Source organism: Oreochromis niloticus, linkage group LG4 (genome assembly GCF_001858045.2).
Source record: "Oreochromis niloticus isolate F11D_XX linkage group LG4, O_niloticus_UMD_NMBU, whole genome shotgun sequence".
Classification (NCBI taxonomy): domain Eukaryota; kingdom Metazoa; phylum Chordata; class Actinopteri; order Cichliformes; family Cichlidae; genus Oreochromis; species Oreochromis niloticus.
In genome coordinates, this window is record NC_031969.2 from 35,380,782 (window position 1) to 35,405,078 (window position 24,297).

The following is a 24,297-nucleotide window of genomic DNA, read 5'->3' on the forward strand; positions in this document are numbered from 1 at the left end:
CCTGCTTCCCGTAAATGGACTCTGGCTCTGACTGGCTACAGAGGAAGCAGACAGCAGTGGGCAGGGTTTAAATGTTTATTGATTATTTCCATCAGGATGAAAAACAAAACAAAACAAAAACATTAAAAAAAAAACAAAACCCAGCTGTGATGACATAACAGGAAGGAAGAGTCAGGGGCGGGGCTTCAGGGCAGCAGCAGTCCGTTTCAGCCAACAGGAGGATGGGAGAGAGGCGGAGCTAAACTGAAGGTCTGTCATTGCCTAGGAACAGTACTCCTCTGGCCAATCAAAACAGGGGAGAGACTGGCTCAAGCCAGGGTTGGGGCGGAGCCAAAGGGCGTGGTTAAAGAACATCATCACTCTCAGCTGTGTGGAGCTGCGTGTCGTCGGCGTCCGTCATGATGCTGCTGTCCTGACTGTCATCCACCTCGGCTGCTGGAGGGAGACAGGTGAGGACAGGTTAGACAATTTCTTTACAAATAAACTTGGAATAAGCTGACAACAGAATAAAATAAGTAACGTTTACAGAAGAACGTGAAAGATCAAAATGAATCTGGATAATGTGTGTGTGCTAAAATAATGAACGGTTAGAAAAACATCAGCACATTTCAAACTAGTGCCTGTAGAAGCAGAAAGCTTCTGACTGCATCATGTCCTCAGGCCTGAGTCTGCTCCTGCTGCTCTGCTCTCACTTGGCTGCGTTCAGCCACGCTTCCCTCGCTGCTTATCAGTGCCCGGCTCGCTCACATCCTATCGTGATATTTATTTATCGTGATATATATATTTATCCTATCTCTTATATTTATTTATCAATCACAGCTAACTCGGTCTGGCTCGTGTTACAGTTGCTTCATGTCAAAATGTGTGTAAACAATCGTGTTGCTAGGCACCCAGCATGCCGCAGCAGCGGTTTTTCATTTCTGTGGGGTGGAAATACAGGTCCTTCTCAAAAAATTAGCATATTGTGATGAAGTTCATTATTTCCTGTAATGTACTGATAAACATTAGACTTTCATATATTTTAGATTCATTACACACAACTGAAGTAGTTCAAGCCTTTCATTGTTTTTAATATTGATGATTTTGGCATACAGCTCATGAAAACCCAAAATTCCTATCTCAAAAAATTAGCATATCATGAAAAGGTTCACTAAACGAGCTATTAACCTAATCATCTGAATCAACGAATTAACTCTAAACACCTGCAAAAGATTCCTGAGGCTTTTAAAAACTCCCAGCTTGGTTCATTGCTGCAACTTCCAGCGCCCCCCGTGTGCGGCAGCCTGTTACAGCAGCTCTGCTCATTCTGAGTTTCTTTCTTATCTTTTTCTTCTCGTAATTTTTTATAACTAACGTATTAGTAATTAGACTCTGCAACCATGTTCTACCGTTTTGTGCTAGTTCTGGTCGTTTTTCTTAGTTTTTTTTCACCTGTGTCTGGGGACCCAGAGCAGGGACCCTTTGTTTATAGTAAGGATCAGCTGTTAGCGCTGCGTCCCGCAGCTGTACTGCCGGCGGACAGACCCGACATTCCCAGCGAGCTGAGGAGGAAAAGACGGGGGTGTCGTGCTGGGAAGGAGCGCCGTCGCCCGAGAAGGAGACGTTATCGACCATCTCTTCCTTCTGTAATTATTGGAAATGTAAGATCTTTGCCCAATAAGATGGATGAGCTCACGTCGCTAACCTGGTCACAGAGGGAGTACCGGCAATGTAGCATCATGATGCTAATGGAGTCGTGGCTAACACCACTAACTCCGGACACGAGCGTGACACTACCGGGATTCCAGCTGCTGCGAGCGGACAGGACGAGAGAGAGCGGTAAGAGGAAAGGAGGGGGACTGGCAGTGTTTGTGAATGACAGATGGTGTAACCCTGGGCACATCACTGTGAAAGAACAACTCTGCAACAGAGACATTGAGCTGTTAGCCGTTAGCATGCGTCCGTACTACCTGCCCCGGGAATTCTCGCATGTTATGGCGATAACAGCGTATGTCCCCCCCTCGGCCAACGCGGATGCAGCCTGTGACTCTCTCCACTCTGTGGTCAGCAGACTGCAAACACAATCTCCGAGAGCCCTTCTCATAATATCAGGGGACTTTAATCATGTCTCACTGGACTCCACACTGCCCACCTTCACCCAGTATGTGACCTGCCCAACCAGAGACAATAAAACACTGGACTTACTGTATGCCAATGCAGAAGAGGCATACAGTTCATCACCTCTCCCTCCCCTGGGCAGATCTGATCACAACCTGGTGCACCTTGTCCCTGTGTATGAGCCCTTAGTGCGCAGGGAGCCACCAGCCACCCGCACAATGCAGAGATGGTCGAAGGAGAGCGAGGAGGCTCTTAAGGATTGTTTTGAGTCAACTGTGATCTGTGACGACCACGGAGAGGACATCGACAGCCTTACTACATGCATTACTGACTATATTAATTTCTGTGTGGATAACACCGTACCTACCAGGACTGTACGGTGTTTCTCCAACAACAAACCTTGGATTACCCCAGAAATTAAAGCTGTCCTCAAGCAGAAGAGGAGGGCCTTCAAATCCAAAGACAAAGAGGAGTTGAAAAGGGTGCAGAGAGAGCTGAGGGGACTGATAAGGAATGGGAAGGACAGCTACAGGCAGAAGATGGAGAACCAGCTTCAGCAAAACAACGTTAGTGAAGTCTGGAGAGGCCTCAGAACCATCTCAGGCCACAAACATCAGAACTCTCTGCCTGGGAGGGATGTGAGGAGGGCAAATGAACTGAATCATTTCTTCAACAGATTTGATTCATCCATGAGGCAGTCTCCAACATCGGCTGCAGACTCACCCACCCCCACTGCTGCTGTTCCACCTCTGACACCTCAGACACTTCACACCTCCTCTATTCACCCTGCTCACCCCTCCCCACCCCCAACAACAGCATCCAATACACACTCAACACAAGGCTCCAGCCTGTCTCTCTCAACCACCCAGGTTAGGAGGGAACTGAGGAGGATTAAAGCCAAGAAGGCAGCGGGTCCAGATGGCATCAGCTCGAGGGTCGTCAGGTCCTGCGCGGACCAACTGTGTGGGGTGATGGAGCACCTCTTCAACCTGAGCCTGAGGCTGGGGAGAGTCCCACAGCTCTGGAAAACCTCCTGTGTTGTACCAGTGCCAAAGACTTCACGCCCCAAGGACCTCAACGGCTACAGGCCGGTGGCTCTGACATCCCACCTGATGAAGACCCTGGAGCGGTTGGTCCTGGCTCAGCTTCGGCGCCTTGTGAGCTCGTCACTGGACCCACTTCACTTTGCCTACCAGCCTGGCATTGGAGCGGATGATGCCGTCATTCACCTCCTACATCGTTCCCTCGCTCACCTGGAGACCGCTGGGAGCACTGTGAGAATCATGTTCTTTGATTTCTCCAGTGCCTTCAACACTATTCTTCCCTCGGTTCTGAAGGACAAGCTGGAGAACTCAGGAGTGGACCATCACCTCACTACCTGGATACTGGACTACCTCACCGACCGACCACAGTATGTGAGGACTCAGGGCTGTGTGTCGGACAGGGTCGTCTGCAGTACGGGGGCCCCACAGGGAACGGTTCTGGCTCCGTTCCTCTTCACCATCTACACTGCAGACTTCTCCCACAACTCCACCCAGTGCTTCCTGCAGAAGTTCTCTGATGACTCTGCAATAGTCGGCCTCATCACTGATGGGGACGACAAGGAGTACAGAGGACTGACTCAAGACTTTGTGGACTGGTGCCAGCTGAACTACCTCCAGATCAATGCCAGTAAAACCAAGGAGCTGGTGGTAGACTTCCGCAGGCACAAACATCCTCCACTGCAACCACTGAACATCCAAGGTATGGACATCGAGGCTGTGGACAGCTACAGGAACCTTGGTGTTCATCTGAACAGCAAACTGGACTGGACTCATAACTCAGACGCCCTCTACAGGAAAGGGCAGAGCAGGCTGTACCTGCTGCGGAGACTCAGGTCGTTTGGAGTGGAGGGCCCACTCCTGAAGACCTTCTATGACTCTGAGGTGGCCTCAGCCATCTTTTATGGTGTGGTCTGCTGGGGCGGCAGCATCTCTGCTGGGGACAGGAAGAGACTGAACAGGCTGATCCGCAGGGCCAGCTCTGTTCTAGGATGCCCTCTGGACCCAGTGGAGGTGGTGAGTGACAGGAGAATGGCGGCTAAGCTGTCATCCCTGCTGGACAACATCTCCCACCCCATGCATGAGACTGTGACAGCACTGAGCAGCTCCTTCAGTGGCAGGCTGCGGCACCCACGGTGTGGGACGGAGAGATTTCGCAGGTCTTTCCTCCCCACTGCTGTCAGACTCCACAATAAAGACTTTAACTGATCAAACACACACATCCACAAATGTGCAATAACACTAATGTGCAATAATCTTTTCTGGCATCGTATTTTTACTCAATTGTATATAGCATTTGTATTCTATTTTTATCTTATTGTATATTTTATTCTATTTTATTCTACTGTATATAGTATTTTATTTTATTCTATTCTATTCTGTACAGTTGTGTACTGTATTTATTCTTATTTTATTTTATTCTAATTTTTGCTTCATAACTTTTGCACTGTCCACTTCCTGCTGTGACAAAACAAATTTCCCACGTGTGGGACTAATAAAGGTTATCTTATCTTATCTTATCTTATCTTAAAACCGCAATCATGGGTAAGACTGCCAACCTGACTGCTGTCCAGAAGGCCATCATTGACACCCTCAAACAAGAGGGTAAGACACAGAAAGAAATTTCTGAACGAATAGGCTGTTCCCAGAGTGCTGTATCAAGGCACCTCAGAGGGGAGTCCGTGGGAAGGAAAAAGTGTGGCAGAAAACGCTGCACAACGAGAAGAGGTGACTGGACCCTGAGGAAGATTGTGGAGAAGGACTGATTCCAGACCTTGGGAGACCTGCGGAAGCAGTGGACTGAGTCTGGAGTAGAAACATCCAGAGCCACCGTGTACAGGCGTGTGCAGGAAATGGGCTACAGGTGCCGCATTCCCCAGCTCAAGCCACTTTTGAACCAGAAACAGCGGCAGAAGCGCCTGACCTGGGCTACAGAGAAGCAGCACTGCACTGTTGCTCAGTGGTCCAAAGTACTTTTTTCGGATGAAACTTTTGCATGTCATTCGGAAATCAAGGTGCCAGAGTCTGGAGGAAGACTGGGGAGAGGGAAATGCCAAAATGCCTGAAGTCCAGTGTCAAGTACCCACAGTCAGTGATGGTCTGGGGTGCCATGTCAGCTGCCGGTGTTGGTCCACTGTGTTTTATCAAGGGCAGGGTCAATGCAGCTAGCTATCAGGAGATTTTGGAGCACTTCATGCTTCCATCTGCTGAAAAACTTTATGGAGATGAAGATTTCATTTTTCAGCACGACCTGGCACCTGCTCACAGTGCCAAAACCACTGGTAAATGGTTTACTGACCATGGTATTACTGTGCTCAATTGGCCTGCCAACTCTCCTGACCTGAACCCCATAGAGAATCTGTGGGATATTGTGAAGAGAAAGTTGAGAGACGCAAGACCCAACACTCTGGATGAGCTTAAGGCCGCTATCGAAGCATCCTGGGCCTCCATAACACCTCAGCAGTGCCACAGGCTGATTGCCTCCATGCCACGCCGCATTGAAGCAGTCATTTCTGCAAAAGGATTCCCGACCAAGTATTGAGTGCATAACTGCACATAAAAGGTTGACTTTTTTTTGTATTAAAAACACTTTTCTTTTATTGGTCGGATGAAATATGCTAATTTTTTGAGATAGGAATTTTGGGTTTTCATGAGCTGTATGCCAAAATCATCAATATTAAAACAATGAAAGGCTTGAACTACTTCAGTTGTGTGTAATGAATCTAAAATATATGAAAGTCTAATGTTTATCAGTACATTACAGGAAATAATGAACTTTATCACAATATGCAAATTTTTTGAGAAGGACCTGTAATGTCCTCGCTGCTTCCAGGTACAAGTGTTTTCATTTGCGTTTGATCCACACACTCCAAAATTCAGTATTTGACAAAAAGCCCAATTTAGCAAAAGCCCTGAAATATTTTATTTTAACAGAGATACAGGATCTCGCCAAGTCTCCGTTTCCACTTGTGTTGAAACTTCAAACTGTAAACCTGACTTGGTGGTTGAATGGCCGAGTAAAACCAGAGTTACGGGGAAAAACGAGATTTTCTAAGGACAACACTCAGACATGGGCCCAGGTGGACAACAGGAGGAGGGATACATCTGTAGGTGTCAGGGCTGTGACCTGCCCTGCTGCCCAGTGATGGACAGGAACTACTTTTTGGAGTGACACAAATCAGTTACGTGGCATCTTATTGTGACAGCTTCTGTAACGGGTTTAAATACACGCCCGAGGCCCTCGCTGCGTTTTTACGTAAAGTTTGTTGTTCGCAACATTTCTACACACATTTTAAATTTATGTTTGTAATTCTGAAAATGATGTTAAACACGTTCACACTTTTCTGCTGTGAATACATGTTTGTCCTGTGAAGTGGTGCTGAACACAGTGATTCTACAGAAGAATCAAACCCAGGACTACAGATGGTAAAACACCACCATTTGAAGATGAGTGTGGACTACTTCCTGTCTGCATATGACATCACCAAACAGTGGCAACAGTGCGTACCTTCGTCCTCAGGCAGGTATCTCTTGTCAATGGCTTCCTTGATCTGGTTGTTGGCTCCTTTAGGGTCCAGGTCCATCGCCCAGCTGAAGTTCATCAGAGCCAGGTGAGTCTGACCCAGCTTCTTATACACCTGAGGCACAGGTGTCACAGTCATCAGAACATTTATTTATCCCTCAGGAAATTACAGGCTTACAGTTGCTACCAGAAGGATTGCTCTGACTAGCTGCTTAATTTCTCTCCACACCTGGACAGCTTTCAGTGATGACAGTGTTTCTGATGACAGAAGAGGTCAAAGGTCACAGGTCACACTTACCTTTCCAATGAGGAAGTAAACCAGCGACTCTTTAGGAACGATCTGCTTCAGCTCCTCCAATTCCTGCAGAGCTGCCTGCGCGCGCGCACACACACACACACACACACACAGATCAGAGGGGCAGACAGGACAACAGTACAAGCGTCTAACAGCAGGGGGCGCTGTCTAAGTGGCGTGTGGCCTCCTGCTGTTGTCTGAGGTTCTCATGCTCCTTTTTCCCCTGCTCATTTACATTGCAGTGAATGCCGCTGTCGCTCCCTTTCCGGTTCTGACGCCGTCATCAGCCAATGAGAACTCAGCGTGCAGTCCATGCATCATGCAGAGAAGAAGCCACATGTGACCACAATGGAGAAACATCAAAGTTCCTTTAAAACTGATCTGAGTTCAGACCCATCCAAACATGGATGCTGCATCCAAGAGGAGAGAGAGCGTCCATCAGAGCCCAGGTCAAAGCCTGCAGCTCTGATGGGGGCCCTCAGCAGCTGTGGAACTGGAAAAGCACATCTGGAAAGGCTCCCTCACTGCTCAAAGGTATAAACACACGTTAAAGCAACACCTGCTCCGTGCTGACGTGTCTCAGGGAGGCCTTCATGTTCGAGCAGGACGACGCTAAACCGCAGACTGCATCTATCCCAGCCACACGACCGCTGAACCGGCCCGCCTGCAGTCCAGACCTCTGACCAGCTGACAACATCTGGAGCATCATGAAAGCAACAACAGGACGAAGCAGAGCCAGGACTGCTGAACAGCTGGAATCCTCCATCAGACCATCGCAGACTGATGTTAGAGAGGAAACACGAAGCTGTCCTACCTGCCCAGAGCACCTCACCCAGGATATGGGCTCAAAATGTGGTCATAAATATTTTGTACTTGTAAATCAGTTTTGTATGTGTAAAAAGAATTTGTGTGTGCGTAAAAAAGATTTGTGTGTGTCTGCAGTTCAAAAAAAGCGCCCCTCCGACAGCCAAACCCATCTGTTCTCTGATTGGATTGTTACATTTGTGATTGACATGACATTGACCAATCAGATGAAAGGAAGAAAAATAGGGTCAAAATTCGTACTTGTAACTTGCAGGGGGGGTTTTGGCTAAGTCCACACACACATCTTTTTTACGCACACACAAATCTTTTTTTATACACACACAAATTCTTTTTACACATACAAAACTGATTTACAAGTACAAAATATTTATGACCACATTTTGAGCCCATACCAGGAGGCATCCTTGTCACATGCCCGAATCACCTCAACTGGCTCCTTTCGATGTGGAGGAGCAACGGCTCTACTCTGAGCCCCTACGGGATGGCCAATCTTCTCACCCCATCTCTAAGTAAGAGGCCAGCCACCCTTCGGAGGAAGCTCATTTCTGCCACTTGTATCCACGATCTCGTTCCTTCTATCACGACCTACAACTCGTGACCATAGGTGAGGGTAGGGACGTAGATACACTCAGCTCTCTGTTCACCACGACGGACCGGTACAGCGTCCGCATCACTGCAGCACCAATCAATCCCCAAGAGCTGAGATACTTAAACTCCCCCACCTGGAGCAGGACCTGTCCCTGACCCTGAGTGGGTGGTGCATCCTGTCCTGGCTGAGGACCGTGTTGATTCTCATTCACGAGCTCATCGATTTATTAAAAGGATTCATTTTCTCAGTTTTAACATTTGAAATGTTTTTATGTTTCTGTATGAATAACATGACTTCACACAGACAAAGGTCAAATGGTAAATGGTAAATGGCCTGTATTTATATAGCGCTTCTCTAGTCCCTAAGGACCCCAAAGCGCTTTACATATCCAGTCATTCACCCATTCACACACACATTCACACACTGGTGATGGCAAGCTACATTGTAGCCACAGCCGCCCTGGAGCGCACTGACAGAGGCGAGGCTGCCGGACACTGGCGCCACCGGGCCCTCTGACCACCACCAGTAGGCAACGGGTGAAGTGTCTTGCCCAAGGACACAACGACCGAGACTGTCCAAGCCGGGGCTCGAACCTGCAACCTTCTGATTACAAGGCGAACTCCCAACTCTTGAGCCACGATCGCCCCTAAGGTCATGCTTTATGTAATCTGATTACAAAACAGGCAAAATCAAGAGTATTGATCAGGGAGTTTGGTCACAGAGCCCTTTGTGATGTCACACAGTTCCACTTCAGCTTTCAGACCCTCAGTGTGATACACCACGAAGCTGTCCACCCATTAGAGCCGATTACATTCTATACAGTCAGTTCTGGCAAGCATTGATCGCAGTATTGATTACCTTGTACTTGTCATTGGCGAACAGGATGGAGGCTCTGTGGAACTTGCAGAGTGGGTTTTTGGGGTCGATACCGATCGCTCGGTTCAATGTTTCTAAGGCTGCATCAGACTTCTTCAGAGCATGCTGCACCTGCGCACACACACACACACACACACACACACACAGCAGAGGGTCAGTGCTACGAGCTAACAGCTCATCTGCTGCAGTCATTGCACTTCATTAGTCTCACTGGTCAGAAACCGGCTGCAGTTCATTCAGGGCTTAGCAGGGGGCGCTCTGAGTCATTCTTCACTGAACACGAGTGAATGCAGCTTCAGACAAAAACAGCTTAGATAAATCCAGCTGGGGCTGAGGGATATGATACTTCTTGGCTCTATAACGACAGACAATATGTTTAAATAACCTCCAAAAACTAAAGTAATTTCTAAAATCGCACCATACAGTTCAAATCACCCATTCAGCGGTTTCTTTTTAATGTTTCAAGGTTAATTCTTCAGAGCAGTTGTTAGCTGATGTTTATTTGTTTGTCTCCTGTGTGGAGAAGCAGCAGGTGGAGGTAAGGCTCTCATGAGATGACTGCTCGCTTCACGCCCCAAATCAAAATGGAGAATGCTATAAAGCGGCTCATGGTGCTGTGACATCCCTCTCACACAGAAATTTTGGAAACATTTAAAAAATGAAGCTGTAATGTGCTCAGGTGCGCCCCCCGTGGGCGTGTGAAGACTTACCACCCCGATGTGGCAGAGCAGCACAGAGCTCTGAGGGTTGATGCTCAGGGCTTTCTTAAAATGGATCTCGGCCAAGTTAAACTTCTCCTGTTTGTAGTAAATCATTCCCAGACCATACCTGCGCACACACACACACACACACACAATGAAGAAGATTAAAAATCATTGTTACGGGTTTTTAAGAAAACATTTTGTGTCAGTGTCTGTGAATGTGGAGAACAAGTGTTTAAAGCAGGAGTGCGACCCACAGACAGCCCACTATGATGTTCAGTGGGCTGCGCCAAGAAATATTTACGTTTGTCTACATGATGAAGAAAAAGCTGCTGTGACAATAAAAACAAGTTGTGTTACCTCACTCTACGGACTGTCGTTTAACTGTAGTCGTAAGAAAAAGAAAAATACCTGCGTGTGTTTGTGGTAAGCAGCAGATCAAAGTTCATCATGTTCAGGCCTGTGGACCTGTGCGCACACAAACACTCTGCATACAGTTGATTTTATGTAACAGTCAATACTGAACTGTAACTTTACTCTTTTACTCTGTGTTTTCATTATTTCTAAAACAAGAGGTTTAAGTTTGAGACCTTTTGTGCTCCACTTTGGAAAACGACTGACGGTGTACGTTCTGGTCTGTACCACTACACTTGCTGTCCCGGAGCATCTGCCCCCCCTTCCTTCTTTCACATAATGGTATGATTCCAGTTTGTCTTTGCATGTGACTGGCCCCATGGTGCGCCCATCAAAATAAAGCCCTGGCTGATGACGGATCATCAATAACTAATATCTGGAAATGATCTTTCCAGATATAACTGTATCAAACATTTGATTGCCCTGGTTAAAGACTTTAAGAGTGGTCCCATGTCAGGCAACAGAGCATGACATCACCCGGTTGGTTGGTTGCTTAGTAACATTAGTTTATGTTAGCGGTTCTGTCACTGGTTGGCTAACTGGGAAACGAGCACACATGCTCTAAAAACATGAATCACTTGTTTCTAAAGAGGCTACACCTGTCGGGGAGAGCTGGGGCCCGTGGTGAAACCTTTATACATGTACTGTCAGTGGGCGTGGTCACTGTGGAGGCGGTGTCAGTGTACCAGGCATTGTAGTGTCTGTTGTTGACTCTTATGGCGTTCCTGAAGCAGGCGAGAGCTCGGTCCAGCTCCTCTGTCAGAACGAACTCATGACCCAGCAGAGTGTACGCATACGCGAAGCCCGGGTCCACCTGAGACAGGTACAGAGACGGAGGGGCATCAGCTGACCCACAACACAAAATCATTTCTGTACAGGTGAGGTGGCCCCAGCTGACCGGAGACCTTCTTCCCAGAATCAGCGCTTGGTAACCGTGGCTTACCTGGATGGCTCTCTGGAAGAACTTGATGGCGATGTCGTGCTCTCTCTGCAGGCTGAAACAGTTTCCTGCTACACACCAGGCCTGTAGACACACACACAGTACAGGTGTCTCAGTGTCACAGGATCAGTGGGTTTCTGACCTGGAGAGGTAAGCTCCTTACCTCGGGACAATTCTTGTCCATGTCGGTCAGATCTTTGGACAGCGCCGACAGGGCGACGTCTTTCTGCAGGTGCCACAGCGTGGTCGAGTAAATCTCCATCCCCTCCACTCTGTACGACTCGATCCTGCGCACCTCGCTGAACATACGCTCCGCCTACAAACACACATTGTCATAACAACGGACAAGCACCAGAAGTATCCGAACAAGGCTTCACCTGGGCTGGAGGCAGTCTGCAGGTGTGGCATGAGATGACCACAAAGACAACGCCCCCTTCCTTCTTTTTCCCCTCCCCATGTCTGTGACGCAGATACATTTCAGATAAAACTGAGTCCAGTGCCAGCGGTGCCCTGTGCACACCTGCCCTGTGTGCAAAGGTAACCGCCCCTACTGTTAAATCATAATGAGGCCTGATTACTGAGACCACGTCAGCACGTCACACCACCATCTAAAGACAAACTGAGGGGGTCTGAAAGACTGACGGAGACATTTCTACAGTCAGACGTGGTGGTGTGACAATCTGGGGCTGCTGCAGGACCTGGACCACTCTCTGCCAGAATGTCCAGCCATCAGTTCACACCCTGAGGCTCAAGAGCACTCGGGCAGCAGGACGGTGATCTGAAACACACCAGCAACTCCACCTGTGATTGGCTCTCCAAAGAGTCTGAACTCAAACAATCGCTCACTGACAGTCATCAGGTCAGGGAAGTTACTTTTGCATAGCACTGTGTGTAGGCGAGTCACAACCTCACGATCACGCCACCTAAAAAAAAAAAAAAGAGTGTGCATTACCTGTGTGTACTCCGCCAGCTCGAAGTAGCCCTTGCCGATGTGCGTGAGGACCCAGCCGGTGTTGTAGTGCTGGGGGGGCAGCGAGGTCAGGATGTTTATGGCTTCTCTGCAATTGTATAAGCACAGCGCCAGGTAGCCGCGTCCCAGTTCCCGTAGCAACGCCATTATGCTGTCTGAAAACATAACAGGTGCGTGACATAAACTGTACTTCCTGCACTGATTACAGCAGCCCTGGAGGAGGAGGAGGAGCCTGGAGGCGTACCTGCGGCGGCCCTCTGGTACTGTGGGATCTTTGTCTCAGGTAGACTCAGGCTGGGATCCAGTCTCAGGATGTCCAGGCTCTCGTTCAGGTTGCTGCTGTTGGACGTCTTCGCCGATTTACACTTCGTCTTCCTGTTCGGGATCTTTGTCGGGAACTTCATCTTCAGCTTCTTACTGTTCTCCTGCAGAGAGGAGGAGGACGGTCAGGAGGAAGGCTGGAGGCACCATACAGGTGCTACTACAGCATGTAGTGGTGGTACTACAGTGAGCACTACAGTGAGTACCTTGGCAGTAGAGCTGGCGCTTGTAAACAATCTGGAGCTTCTTCTGGGCTGAACATTTGGCGGGCCCGACATGCTGGGACTGAGGACCTGAGGAGAGCCACTGAGACACAGACAGGTGATCAGAGGTGGACACACAGGTACCTGCAACTCCATCACAGGTGTTAAAGTGAAATTACGAGTCATCATATACAATTTTCAGCTTCTCCTCTGAAGATCACTTAAAGAAGATCAGAGCAGCTGAAGGGCTGACATGTTTGGATCATCAGGCAGTCAGCATTGATCCCTGCTGTGCAGCAGGTCCTGTGATTGGCTGCCATAATTACCTGCTGTGAGGTGCAGAGGTCTGCGATTGGTTGAAGGGGATGGGGAGAACGTCTCTGCTGTTACCGCTCTGGCTGAAGACAGACTTGGATTGACTGATCCTGGAAACAGCCTGAGACAGAGAGACAGGTACAGGTGAGCAAAGGGAGAGGGGTGGACATCATCCTACGGCTTGGGACTGTTTGTGTTTCTTAAAGGGAATGATCTAACTTCCTGCAGTGTGAGGTGAAAAGGAAGCGTTTTACCTGTACTAGCCCTGTTGTGGACATTACTGGGGTCTTGCAGGAAAAACTGAAACATGTCATTGTTGTTATTTATTTCAGAACCACAGAGTTAGGATTAAGGTCAAAGGTGTTGACAGGAAGTGCCTTATTTTGAAATGCAATGTTTAGTGCAAGCCATTTGATGATGTTATGAAGGTTATGTGTGAAGTATGACAGTAATGTGCTTCCTATTTGTCACATCTCTGTTATTATTCAAAGCTTCTACACAGCTGACTGGTGACCAGCAGGGGGCGACTCCTGTCTGTTACATGAGCAAACATCTTCCTGATTGGCTCGTTTCAGCTCCAGAAAGCAAAACCCAAAGGTGACATCACAGACACTCCTGTCTGCGTTCACTCGTGTTCAGTGAAGAATGACTCAGAGCGCCCCCTGCTGAGCCCTGAATGAACTGCAGCCGGTTTCTGACCAGTGAGACTAATGAAGTGCAATGACTGCAGCAGATGAGCTGTTAGCTCGTAGCACTGACCCTCTGCTGTGTGTGTGTGTGTGTGTGTGTGTGTGTGTGCTGTTACCTTCTTGCTGGGGGCTGTAGTTTGTGTTTCCATAGTGGATGAATAGTTCTGTAGATATGTGGGGTCTCCTGGGCTGGGCTCCAAGGGCAGGATGCCAAAGCTACACACACACACACACACACACAAACACACACACGCACGCACACACACAGAGTTTGTAAACACACTTCCAGCTGCAAAGGTAGGACTCCAACTCACCTGTGCAGGTGCTGTACTCACCTTGGCGTTAGTGGGCTGAGGGCTGCAGGACCTCCAAGTAAACTCCGCCCACTCTTGGGCTTGTTCTGTTTAGCTAAAAGTGAGCCGGCTGACGCCATGGAAACCGTGTTACCCAATAAGGAGCCGGTTTCTGGAGAGATGAGGGAGGAGTCGATGTAGGAGACGGACAAATCAGATGCCAGCTTTCCGTTTGATGATTCCAGATTCAGACGATTCAACTCCTAAAAAACAAAAACACTGTCAGCTGCTCATGGGTCAAAGGTCAAACAGCCGCGCTGCAGGTGCATTTGTGTTGCTCACCAGCGTGTCCTGTGGCGTCTCCATGAGGGCGGTGTCTAATCTATGGGAGGAGTTCTGGGCAGGGCTTACAGATGGTGGAGGCGGGGCAATGGAGCAGTTCTGTAGTGAGGACAACCTGAACACCTGATCTGGGTCTGGTTTCTCTCCTAGAACACAGAGCATCAAGTGTAATTGAAGTCTGACAGTGCTCGTGACTCCACAGGAGGATATGTGCGTTACCTAGGTGACAGAGGTTCTGGAAAGGCGACCAGAGGAACGGGTTGAGAGTTAGACTTCTCTGAAAACACTCGGCACCTTTGGCAACACGATCTGTCTTACTGCTCAGAGAGAGAGAGAGAGAGAGGGAGACAGGTGAGTCAGCAGAGTGCTCAGTATCCTCACCTGTGGAGCGCAGGTGAGTTCGGTTCTTACCAGTAAATGTGCCCCAGTAAAGATAGCGTGAAAGAGGCGGAGTCTCCAAACTCTGTGATGATGTCATCCTGACTCTTCTGTTTGTTCAGCACACCACCAATCAGAACCTGCTCTCCTTCCGCCAGCCTGAGAGACAAAGAGGCGGGGTCAGAGAGGCGGAGACCGAATGCATTCTATTTCCTGAAGTTTATCATTTCTGACTACTTTTAGATTTACCTGTGCGTGTGTGTGTATGTGTGTGTGGCCATGTGTTCTTACTTGCTGAGCTCCACGCAGCACTTTGCCAGCAGGAATCGAACCTGCGGCGTGGAGCAACTGTGAGCCTTCAGCAGCCGATAGGCTTTGTAGGGCTTCCCCGAGCGATAATAACATGTGGCCAACAGATAAAGCGACTCCTCTGACCTCACTGACACACACAGGTGAGACACACGGGTAAGAAACAGGTACTGACAGGAGTGTGTGTGGACAGACAGACAGGTGTTACCTTCAGCGTAGAGCCTCTCTGCGAGGAAAACAGCATCCAGGTAGGCGTAGTGGTTCAGAGCCTGCCACACTGCAGCCTGACAGAGACAGACAGGTGAGGAGCAGCTGGGAGGGGCAAGTCATCTTACAACAGGTCACATGATAAACCGTTGGGGGCCCGCAGCAATGCGCTGGCCTCAGGTGTGCCCAACATTCATTTGACTCTTTATGAGCTCATTGGTACCAGAGGCACTGAATCGAAGAGTCGCATCATCAGCGCCACGGTGGATCACGGAGCTCGCAATACTTCCTGAAGTTAGCCACGTATGCTAGCTGCGCCATAGCTTACCACATGACATTAACTTGTCGGCCACTCTGGACATGTAATAATCCCGAAACAGTGAAAAACCTGCTAAACATGTAGATGTAGTTAAAGTAAATAAACAAGTGTAAATAAGCTGTCGTAACAAGCATCTTACTCACTATGTGGAGACACTGGGCCAGGGAGGGCTGATGCTGACTTACCCCCCGATGTGTTCACTGATGCTGTGGAGTGTAACCCTGCCCGACTTCATGTCACACGATTTTCACCACGTTACCGACGAACCCTCAAATGATCGTGGACGAGATATGAATTTTCATGCTTATCAGTCTTTTGTGTCACGACAACAAACCTCAGTCACCGGGTCAAGTGCCCACGCTCACTGCTCAGGTATTTATTTACCTGATTGTATGTTTTTATTTCAACAAGTCAACTAGGGTTGGGCTTTAAAAAAAACCAAAAAAAAAAACCCAGAAAACAAAAAACGATTTCCTGATTCAAATCGATTTTAACTTGAATAACACAATATCGATGAATTAAATCCTGACATCGATTTTTAAATATAAATGTGTTTTGAAACCTCAGAATCAGCTTAAAGCTCACAAAAAAAGAGCAGGTCAACGATTCCACTAAAACATGTGGAAACGCGTTCACCTGACGGCACGGACACGCCGTCGGGCGCTGAAAGCCGACGCCTCACAGGTTTCGTCTCCGACCGAGATAGCCTCATACAGGCCTGTTTCAGGGTCAAATTCAAGCACCTTTTAAGCACTTTTAAGGTTCATTTTCAAGCACATTACCAAAAAAAGAATCCATGCTTCACCTCACATCACCTCAGTAAGACCATGTGAAATTTAAAACAAATCACCCTCAGCTTAAACACCTTTGTTGCCTTTTGTTAAAACACAGAGACACACGTTGCCTTATATGCATATACTGAATAAACTCAAACACATTTAGCTTCACAATTAAGATGTGGAAATACCAACAAATCAACTTGTTAGAGAGATTTAGTTCCTGTTGGAAACAACAACCCAACAAAACAAGAGACCTGTACCAAACACCACAAAATAACACACAGTCAGGCCGAATGGAAAAGTCTTCTCAGCAAATACTGACGCTTCTTTACTCTGTGATACACAACACAAAACTGTAAGATGTTTAACTACACTGCTGTGTGTATTATTGTTGAAGTCCTAAATGATCACCTTGAAGTGTTTATGCTAATAACATCATGTACAGTAAACAGGCAGGGAGAACAGCTCTGACTGGGAGGGGCTGTGAAGACATGACACACTCCGTTCATTCCACATAGGAGACTTTAAGAATGCATCGAAAATCTGTTCATTTAATCTATCATCTGTGATATTATTATGTACAGCCATCATGTATCATCTCTCTTAAATAAGCAGGCAGCCTAAAAGTATGAAACATATGTGTCTCCTGTCTCAGTGGCTGATAGTGCCCACATGCCTCAGTGTGAGCTTGTTTCATGTGTAGGTGCACACAATAAACACGTTTTGAATGAAAGCCGGGGAACTTCGCACAAAAACGTGTCTACTCTGTGCATGTATGGATCGTATTACCATCGTTTCCCCTGGAGGTGTTGCCAAAGACACCGAGTTCCATAAATCACCATAACTAATTGCTATAGTAGCGCTGCTGTATTGCATCACACTCAGTGGATTTCAATCATTTGTCCAGTGAGTTTGATAGCTAGCAAAAAAAAAAAAACCTTTAAAAATTAGCATGTGTAATGTACACATACTCAAACACTCATTAAAATGGCAACCTGGAGTAATGTTAGTGCACCCATCCCTGCGACTGTTTGGGGGGAGGGCAAACTGACATGCAGATATTTTATGTCTCTATGTGATAAGAAAACTATTCAGACAGTTATTTGTGCTGAATGAAAAACAGTTACAGTTTCAAGCTGTTTTAAGCACCACAACCAAAATCTTCAAACCTTGAAAAGACAATATTAAAATCCACGAATTTTCAAGGGTTTCAAGCACCTGTATGAACCCTGTTCATAAACTGTTGATGATGAGTCTGCAGTAGGGCTGCCACAAACAATTATTTTGATAGTCGACTAGTCACCGATTATTTTTGCGATAAGTCGACTAATCAGATCATGCATCCGCTGGACGTACAATGTACAGCTTATTGCACCAGCATGCATCTGCTCTTATATAACTATCATTAGCTTACAGTTTTAAGTGTTTAAGGTATGTGCTAACTAAAAAATAAAGACAAGATGATAGTTTATTAAATTTTAATGAAATTTGCAGATTGTTTCGGTGAAGTTTAATAAACTCAGCCGTCTGCTCCTTGCTATCTAAAATATAACAGGACACCGGAGTGTATTCTCGAGCATCTCACACTTCTAATCAGTTGTTTGCTTGACGTTTATTCAGCTGTGTAAAAACTATAACTTTAATCTCAGCCAAACCGATTTACTCAGGAACAAATAAAATACTAAAAAAAGCCAAACAATAACATTTATAAGTTATCTAAGTGACTTATATATCATGTTTAACCTGAGTAGCGAAAGACGGCGGTGGGTTTGAAAACGATTTGCGTCAGCTGTTCTCAACGGCTCTAGTAAGCCTTGAACCCTGGCTAACTATTGAGCTGGTGGGTAATAAACGGCTCCGAAAACGTCGGAGCGCTTTTGAGAATATGTGATGTCTTGATAAACTGAGCAGATATTTGAGGTTTACACAGCTACATTCTCGCCTGAAAATATGTTAAACGTTTATTTTGTGACCCAGAAAGAATAATAATAATAATAATAATAATAATAATAATATTAAAACTAACTAGCTGCCGCCATTGTTGGAAACTGAGCAGGGCCGCGCTATGAATTCTGGGACACAGCTTCTTCTTCTTCGGCGTTTAACGGCAGCTGGCATCCTTGTACATGCAGTGCTGCCATCTTCTGTTTCAGTCCATTATTACACTCTTAAATCCTACTACTTATTCCTGCGTCTTTTGGCATCTTACAAAGCTTCAAGCGACACATCGACTATTAAATTAGTCGTTGACGATTTTGATAGTCGATGTAATCGTGACTAGTCGACTAATCGTGGCAGCCCTAGTCTGCTGAGGGTCCCAGCGCTGTGTCCAAGATAAGATGCTGGACAACACCTCCCACCCACTCTGTGGCGTGCTGCCCAGTCAGAGGAGCATGTTCAGCGAGAGACTGAGATTACCCATAATGCATCACTGAACGACACAGGAAATCATTCCTGCCCGTGGATATAACTGAACTCCTCCACCTAACACACAGCTCACAGTGGAGCAGCTACAGCCTTTTGCAGTAAAATAACAAATGACAAAGTTTCACAGGTTAGAGTAAAATGTTAATCGTATACATTTCACCTCTGTAATATTTATAACTGAGCTATTTCTTATATTTTGTAAACTTTCATCCCAAATAAGTGACTTTATATTCTTTTAGTGCTGTCAGTGTTAACGCGCCGTCATCACGACAAATGCGATTAACAACTAACCCATCAGGACCGGACTGAGCCAAAAAAACCTGAAATGTCTACACACTTTGGGCAGTTTGTCTAAAGTTTGTTCATTCTGAGCTTCGGATGGGTTGCGAGCGTTACAAATTTTAATCGCGTCAACACCGGATTAACGTGTTAACACTGACAGCCCTAATTTTGGAAATTAGTTCATCTATGTTTGGTCCTCAAATCAGTCCGTGCATGATTATATTGCTCCGCCCATCAAAATGTCTGAGCATGCGCAAATATATTGCCCATCGTCAATTGTTGGACTGATGATTGTCTGTCTTGCTTATTACGCACCTGTCTACAGGTTATGTTCAGATGTTGATTCATGGTTTTGTTCATTTTTTGATCTACTGCAGAATATTTTCAAAGGGTGAATGTTTGTCTGTGTGTCTATGTGTTAGCCCTCTGACAGACACCTGTCCTCAGTTACTCTGACACAAAGGCCTCTGCTGTGATGCTCACACCTCTGATGAAGTCTCACAGTGTCAACTTTGTTTTCATGCACAGATAGTTCACACTGAGTTTGCAATCGCAGAGAAACATTCAAATAATTTAGAATTAAATGTTTTTCATTTACAAGGTTCAGAGGGTTGTTTTGACAGTACACATCCAAGAAATATGATCATCATCATGACATTTCTGACTGAGTCAGAATGTCATTGAATCTAACCGAGTCGGGTACTTTGAATCAGTTGTCGAAATCAGTGATGATCCCAGCCCTGAGTCGCCGTAGCTCAGTTGTGATTGATGACAGCGACACTGAGATGAACTGCCGAGTACAGCGCTGCCGTTAGTTTCTCTTCTCCTCAAGGCCATATATGAAACTTCTTTTGAAGTGGATCTATCTCAGTGGCACTGAGCAAATAAACTCTCATGACGTGAGAACGTAATCAAACTGTTGATCAGAGGGAAATTAGTTTAAAGACACTACAATCTAATGTTATCTGGCATGACCTCAGCTTGTGACATCATCCTGTTGTTCAGCCATGTCTCAGATGCTCGCATGTCTGATCTGCTGACCATAACTCAATGTGACAATGTTGAGATTAAATATGTTCTTGTAGGATTTCTTACCCATATGGAAAAGATATATATAAATCTTATAAAGTTTGTATCTGTCTTGTGTGAAACTTGTATGAAAAGCATACAAGAGTGAAAACAGATATAAGATCCCTTGAAAAATTATATAAATGAAACTTGTATGTTTTGGATACTTACTAAAACAATATATGAAAGTAATGAGAAAGTGGCCACTTTCATGAGTAAATCATATAAGTTTTTACTATTTCTTTTCCATATGGGTATGTTAGAGCCCCAACTACAGTCCAGGAGTGAGGCTTAAGGTGAGGAGGAAGAGGATGAGATTCCCATATCCATTTTTGTTCATATTCTTCTATCCAAAACAGGAATGTGATAAAAAAAAAAAAAGAAGAAAAAGAGATTATTTTTCTGTCCTTGATGATTGCAGCACCTAACCATGCAGCAGAAGGAACAAAATAGTCACAGTACGTACGAGTGATTTATGTATGAATTATGAACCAAGGAGTTCAGAATCCAGAGCTCAAGGGCTCCAACTGGTACGACCCTCCAACTGCCCACCCTACCAAAGCCAGGTCAGGATAGGCTGAGCCACAAAGCGTGGAAGGACCACACCTGTCCTAACAGTAGGAGCCTGAGTTTGAATGAGGAAATGACGTCAGAAAACATCAATGGAAAGTAAAGTGACAACGTCCCAAAAGACAGACAAGACTCTGAAGATGAGGACGCCGCTGAAAAGGAGGTGGGAGGAGTTAGAGTGTGGAGATTTGGGCCGTTTGAACTTGGATAAAGAAGCAGAACCGCTCGTTTCCATAGAGACAGCACCGTTCTCACCACTTACGATACAACGACACGCAGTGACATCATAAATGTATTTGCCCGCTTCACTGTAACAATGCAATGACAGCAAGCAGAGCAGAAAACATCCAACTTCAGTCACGAGTCACCTCGTTACCAGACACACAGCTGCACAGATGTGTCTCACATCACCTCTACATCTGGAGACACAGACGAGCTTCTGTAAGCCTGCTGTTTCCACACACACACACACACACACACAGATGTGTTGGTGTATCTGTCCAGCTTTTGAGATTCATTTTGCATTAAATCCACATTATTTATCAAACTGAGCCAGAACTGCAAACAGCTGGAAATTATTCTTATTTTTTAAAAAGTAATGTGTTAGAGATAGCTTGTTACTTTTCTTATAAGTAATTTGGTATCTCATTTAGTTACTCACTGAATAAAGTAACTTGTTACATTACTCTGTATTACTACAAAAGGACCTGAAGCCGTCTCAGTCCACCACAAGGCGGCCATGCTGACCTTAGAGCCAGACGACTGGAAAAACTGGCTGTGGAGCTCAAATGTGATCTCCTCCCACACTCAGCTATAATCAGTGTATTTCAACAGTAAACACACAGTTATTGATCAAACGCTGGTATTGATCAGTAGAAAGCTTAAGGACTACGAGCAGTACAGGTTTACCTGACTGTAAACAGTTTTTGACTCTAGGTTAAAATGAAGGCTGTGTCACCTGTACCTGCTAACACCGAGCCATACATAATCAATAGCCAATACCGCAGTTAGAGCAACACTGTGTGCTGCCATTGGTTAGTACTCCAAACACATCTGAGGGCATCATGTGAGACGGGCCGTGTTTATGCCTGATTGTTATCGATGGGGTCAAGCTCAGGAAAGTTATTGATCAATGCGCTGATCGATCACTGCAGCTGTTCCGTTACTGACGTCACTTCACTTTAACTCTGCAGTCACAGTTTACCTGAGTGAGATCACAAACACACCTGTGAGGAGACATTACCCATCAGTCTGCGGCTGACATGGCAGCTAACGGCTAACAGCTAACAGCGGTTCATGTTACCGGGCAGTTAGCTGCCATTAGCCTGTGCTAGCTGTGAGAGTCTAACGGCCGCGGGATACCTTCATCTGTCGCGGCTGATCTGCGGTCAGACTCTGACATTAACAGACTCCCAAGGAGCGGCTTTGATCGTTTTATGAACTTTAAAGCAGAGTTCCTCCTTACTGAAACTCCGCTGAGTGTTAGCAACCGCGTTAGCTGCTAACCGAGTCATGCTAACACAGAACTCCATTTGAAATCCAACCGTTTCTCTCTGCACTCTCACCTGCACACATCTGAAACTCCGTGATATACCTGAGAACATCGGGCCCTGTTCTATGACAAATTCTGCTCACAGTCAGTGACCCACCCACAGCTGGTTCCGGTGAAACACTGACTTTAAAGAGGTCTGTTCGCTCTCCGCGGGTCATTTCCCCTCAGCCGGACTCAGGCCTCTTCAGATGGACCTGTTCGGATTCCGGGTGGTTTTATTTTAAAATTAGACCGTGTTCGTTTTTTGGATCTGAGCCCAAAAGATGTGCGGAACAAAACCATTCATGAAATATCAAATAAACTGACCAATTTCTCCCTTTAATTAGATCGGAAATACCTGGAATCTTAATCTGACAAATATTTAAAGGTGGCTGGCATGACATATCTCAGTTGTACCGGGTGTAAATTAAAAGCTCTGCGTGACCCGAACGGGCCGTGACAGAGGGTACTAACGGACTAACGACCACCAATAATAGCAGAAAACTCTCTCTGTGCCGTCAGCGGCCCTCTATGGGGCCTGCGGCCGAGGAACAGCGCTCTCACCACGGATTGCACCCACCACTAAGGCCGGGGCGCAGAGACAGGCACAAACTTCATAAATGCTCCGCTCCCCACGCGTGACAACGAGCCAAAGGTGTGTATTTATACCTGGACAGGTTCCTGCAGCACCGTCATCCCGCTCTGAGACTCCTTCTGTCCGGTCCGGGGGTCTCTTTTCTCTCCGCTCTTTCTTCACTTGAGTCTCAGGAGGAGCTGCAGCCGAACATTTGAACATACCGACCGTTAGCAACCGAGTACCGCCGAAGATACCCGAGGAGGGAAAATGCCGCGGCGGACATGAACGACTGTCAAACGGAGAAAGCCGAAGTATCTCCTTCGCCTTCTGGTGGTAAAACTCATTACAGCGGTGTTCAGTGTTCTGTCGCCTCCTGGTGCTCAGACTGGTTAGTAGCAACAGCAGACTGGCTGACATGAAGCCATGAGCCATTTAGAATGGCGGCTTTAAATAACTGGCAGTTGTGGTCTTGGGGAGATTGACTATCCTCGGGGAAGATCCTGAACCCCGAGTTTCTCCTAATACATCCATCAATGTGTTTGTGTCAAAGTCAAAGTCAAAGTCAACTTTATTTGTCAATTCTGCCACATGTACAGGACATACAGAGAATAGAAATTTCGTTACTCTCAAACCCAAATGAACATTTAAATATAAGAGAGTGATTAAAAATGCAAGTAGAATAATTAAAAAGTAAAAATTTAAATAAATACAGTACAATTTTACATATAACAAAAAAAAAGCTATACAATATACAATATACAATATTCAGGTAAGGGTAAATGACATTGGGTGTAAACCAGGCAAGGTAGTGCAAATAGGCAAATAGTGCAAATGGAGATTTGGTAATGTACGGTAGGAGATAGTGTAACAACAAAGTCTTATGAGGTAGTGGTGGTCCAATGCTCCACAAAGTGACTAATAACTGGTGCAGGCCAGTGAGTGAGTCAGAGAGTGTGTGTGTGTGTGTGTGTGTGTGACAGAGTTCAGTGAGACCGTGGAGGAGAGAGGGGAGAGGGGGCAGAATCGGGAGGGAGTTAAGCTTCCTGACAGCCTGATGGATGAAGCTGTCCTTCAGTCTGAGAAAGAAGAGACGCTGCTGTGATTTCTTGGCCAGTGCTGTGGTGTTGTACGTCCAGGAGAGATCCTCTGTGATGTGCACACCCAAGAACTTAGTGCTGCTCACTCTCTCCACAGACGCTCCGTCAATGGTCAGAGGAGCATGTTGGGTGTGCATTCTCCTGAAGTCCACAACAATCTCCTTCGTCTTCTCCACATTCAGAGAGAGATTGTTGTCAACACACCACGTGGCCAGGCGTCTCACCTCACTTCTGTAGTCGGTCTCATCCCTGTTGCTAATGAGACCCACCACCGTTGTGTCGTCCGCAAACTTGATGAAGAGGTTGGAGCTGTATGATGG

At 46.4% G+C, this 24,297-nt stretch overlaps 1 protein-coding gene across 3 annotated transcripts; it reads right to left on the reverse strand.

Annotated features, from left to right (window-relative positions):
* Positions 1-61: 61 nt before the first annotated feature.
* cdc27 (cell division cycle 27) lies at positions 62-23,164 on the reverse strand. Of its 3 annotated transcripts, none has more exons than XM_005469211.4 (20): positions 22,973-23,164; positions 15,329-15,404; positions 15,103-15,250; positions 14,845-14,970; positions 14,653-14,750; positions 14,434-14,579; positions 14,134-14,354; positions 13,915-14,014; positions 13,121-13,230; positions 12,798-12,897; positions 12,515-12,695; positions 12,253-12,425; positions 11,464-11,616; positions 11,304-11,384; positions 11,047-11,174; positions 9,956-10,073; positions 9,228-9,356; positions 6,959-7,033; positions 6,646-6,775; positions 62-435 (listed from the first exon to the last, which is right to left on the reverse strand). In XM_005469211.4, exons 1-20 carry the CDS (start codon positions 22,997-22,999, stop codon positions 344-346), a joined length of 2,412 nt encoding a protein of 803 aa, XP_005469268.1. In that variant the 5' UTR covers positions 23,000-23,164; the 3' UTR covers positions 62-343. The 3 variants fall into 3 exon arrangements, with proteins under 3 accessions (XP_005469268.1, XP_025762310.1, XP_025762311.1); XM_025906525.1 differs by lacking the exon at positions 22,973-23,164 and adding an exon at positions 22,338-22,510; XM_025906526.1 differs by lacking the exon at positions 22,973-23,164 and adding an exon at positions 22,338-22,513 and having other exon boundaries at positions 240-432.
* Between the last annotated feature and the right edge of the window lie 1,133 nt (positions 23,165-24,297).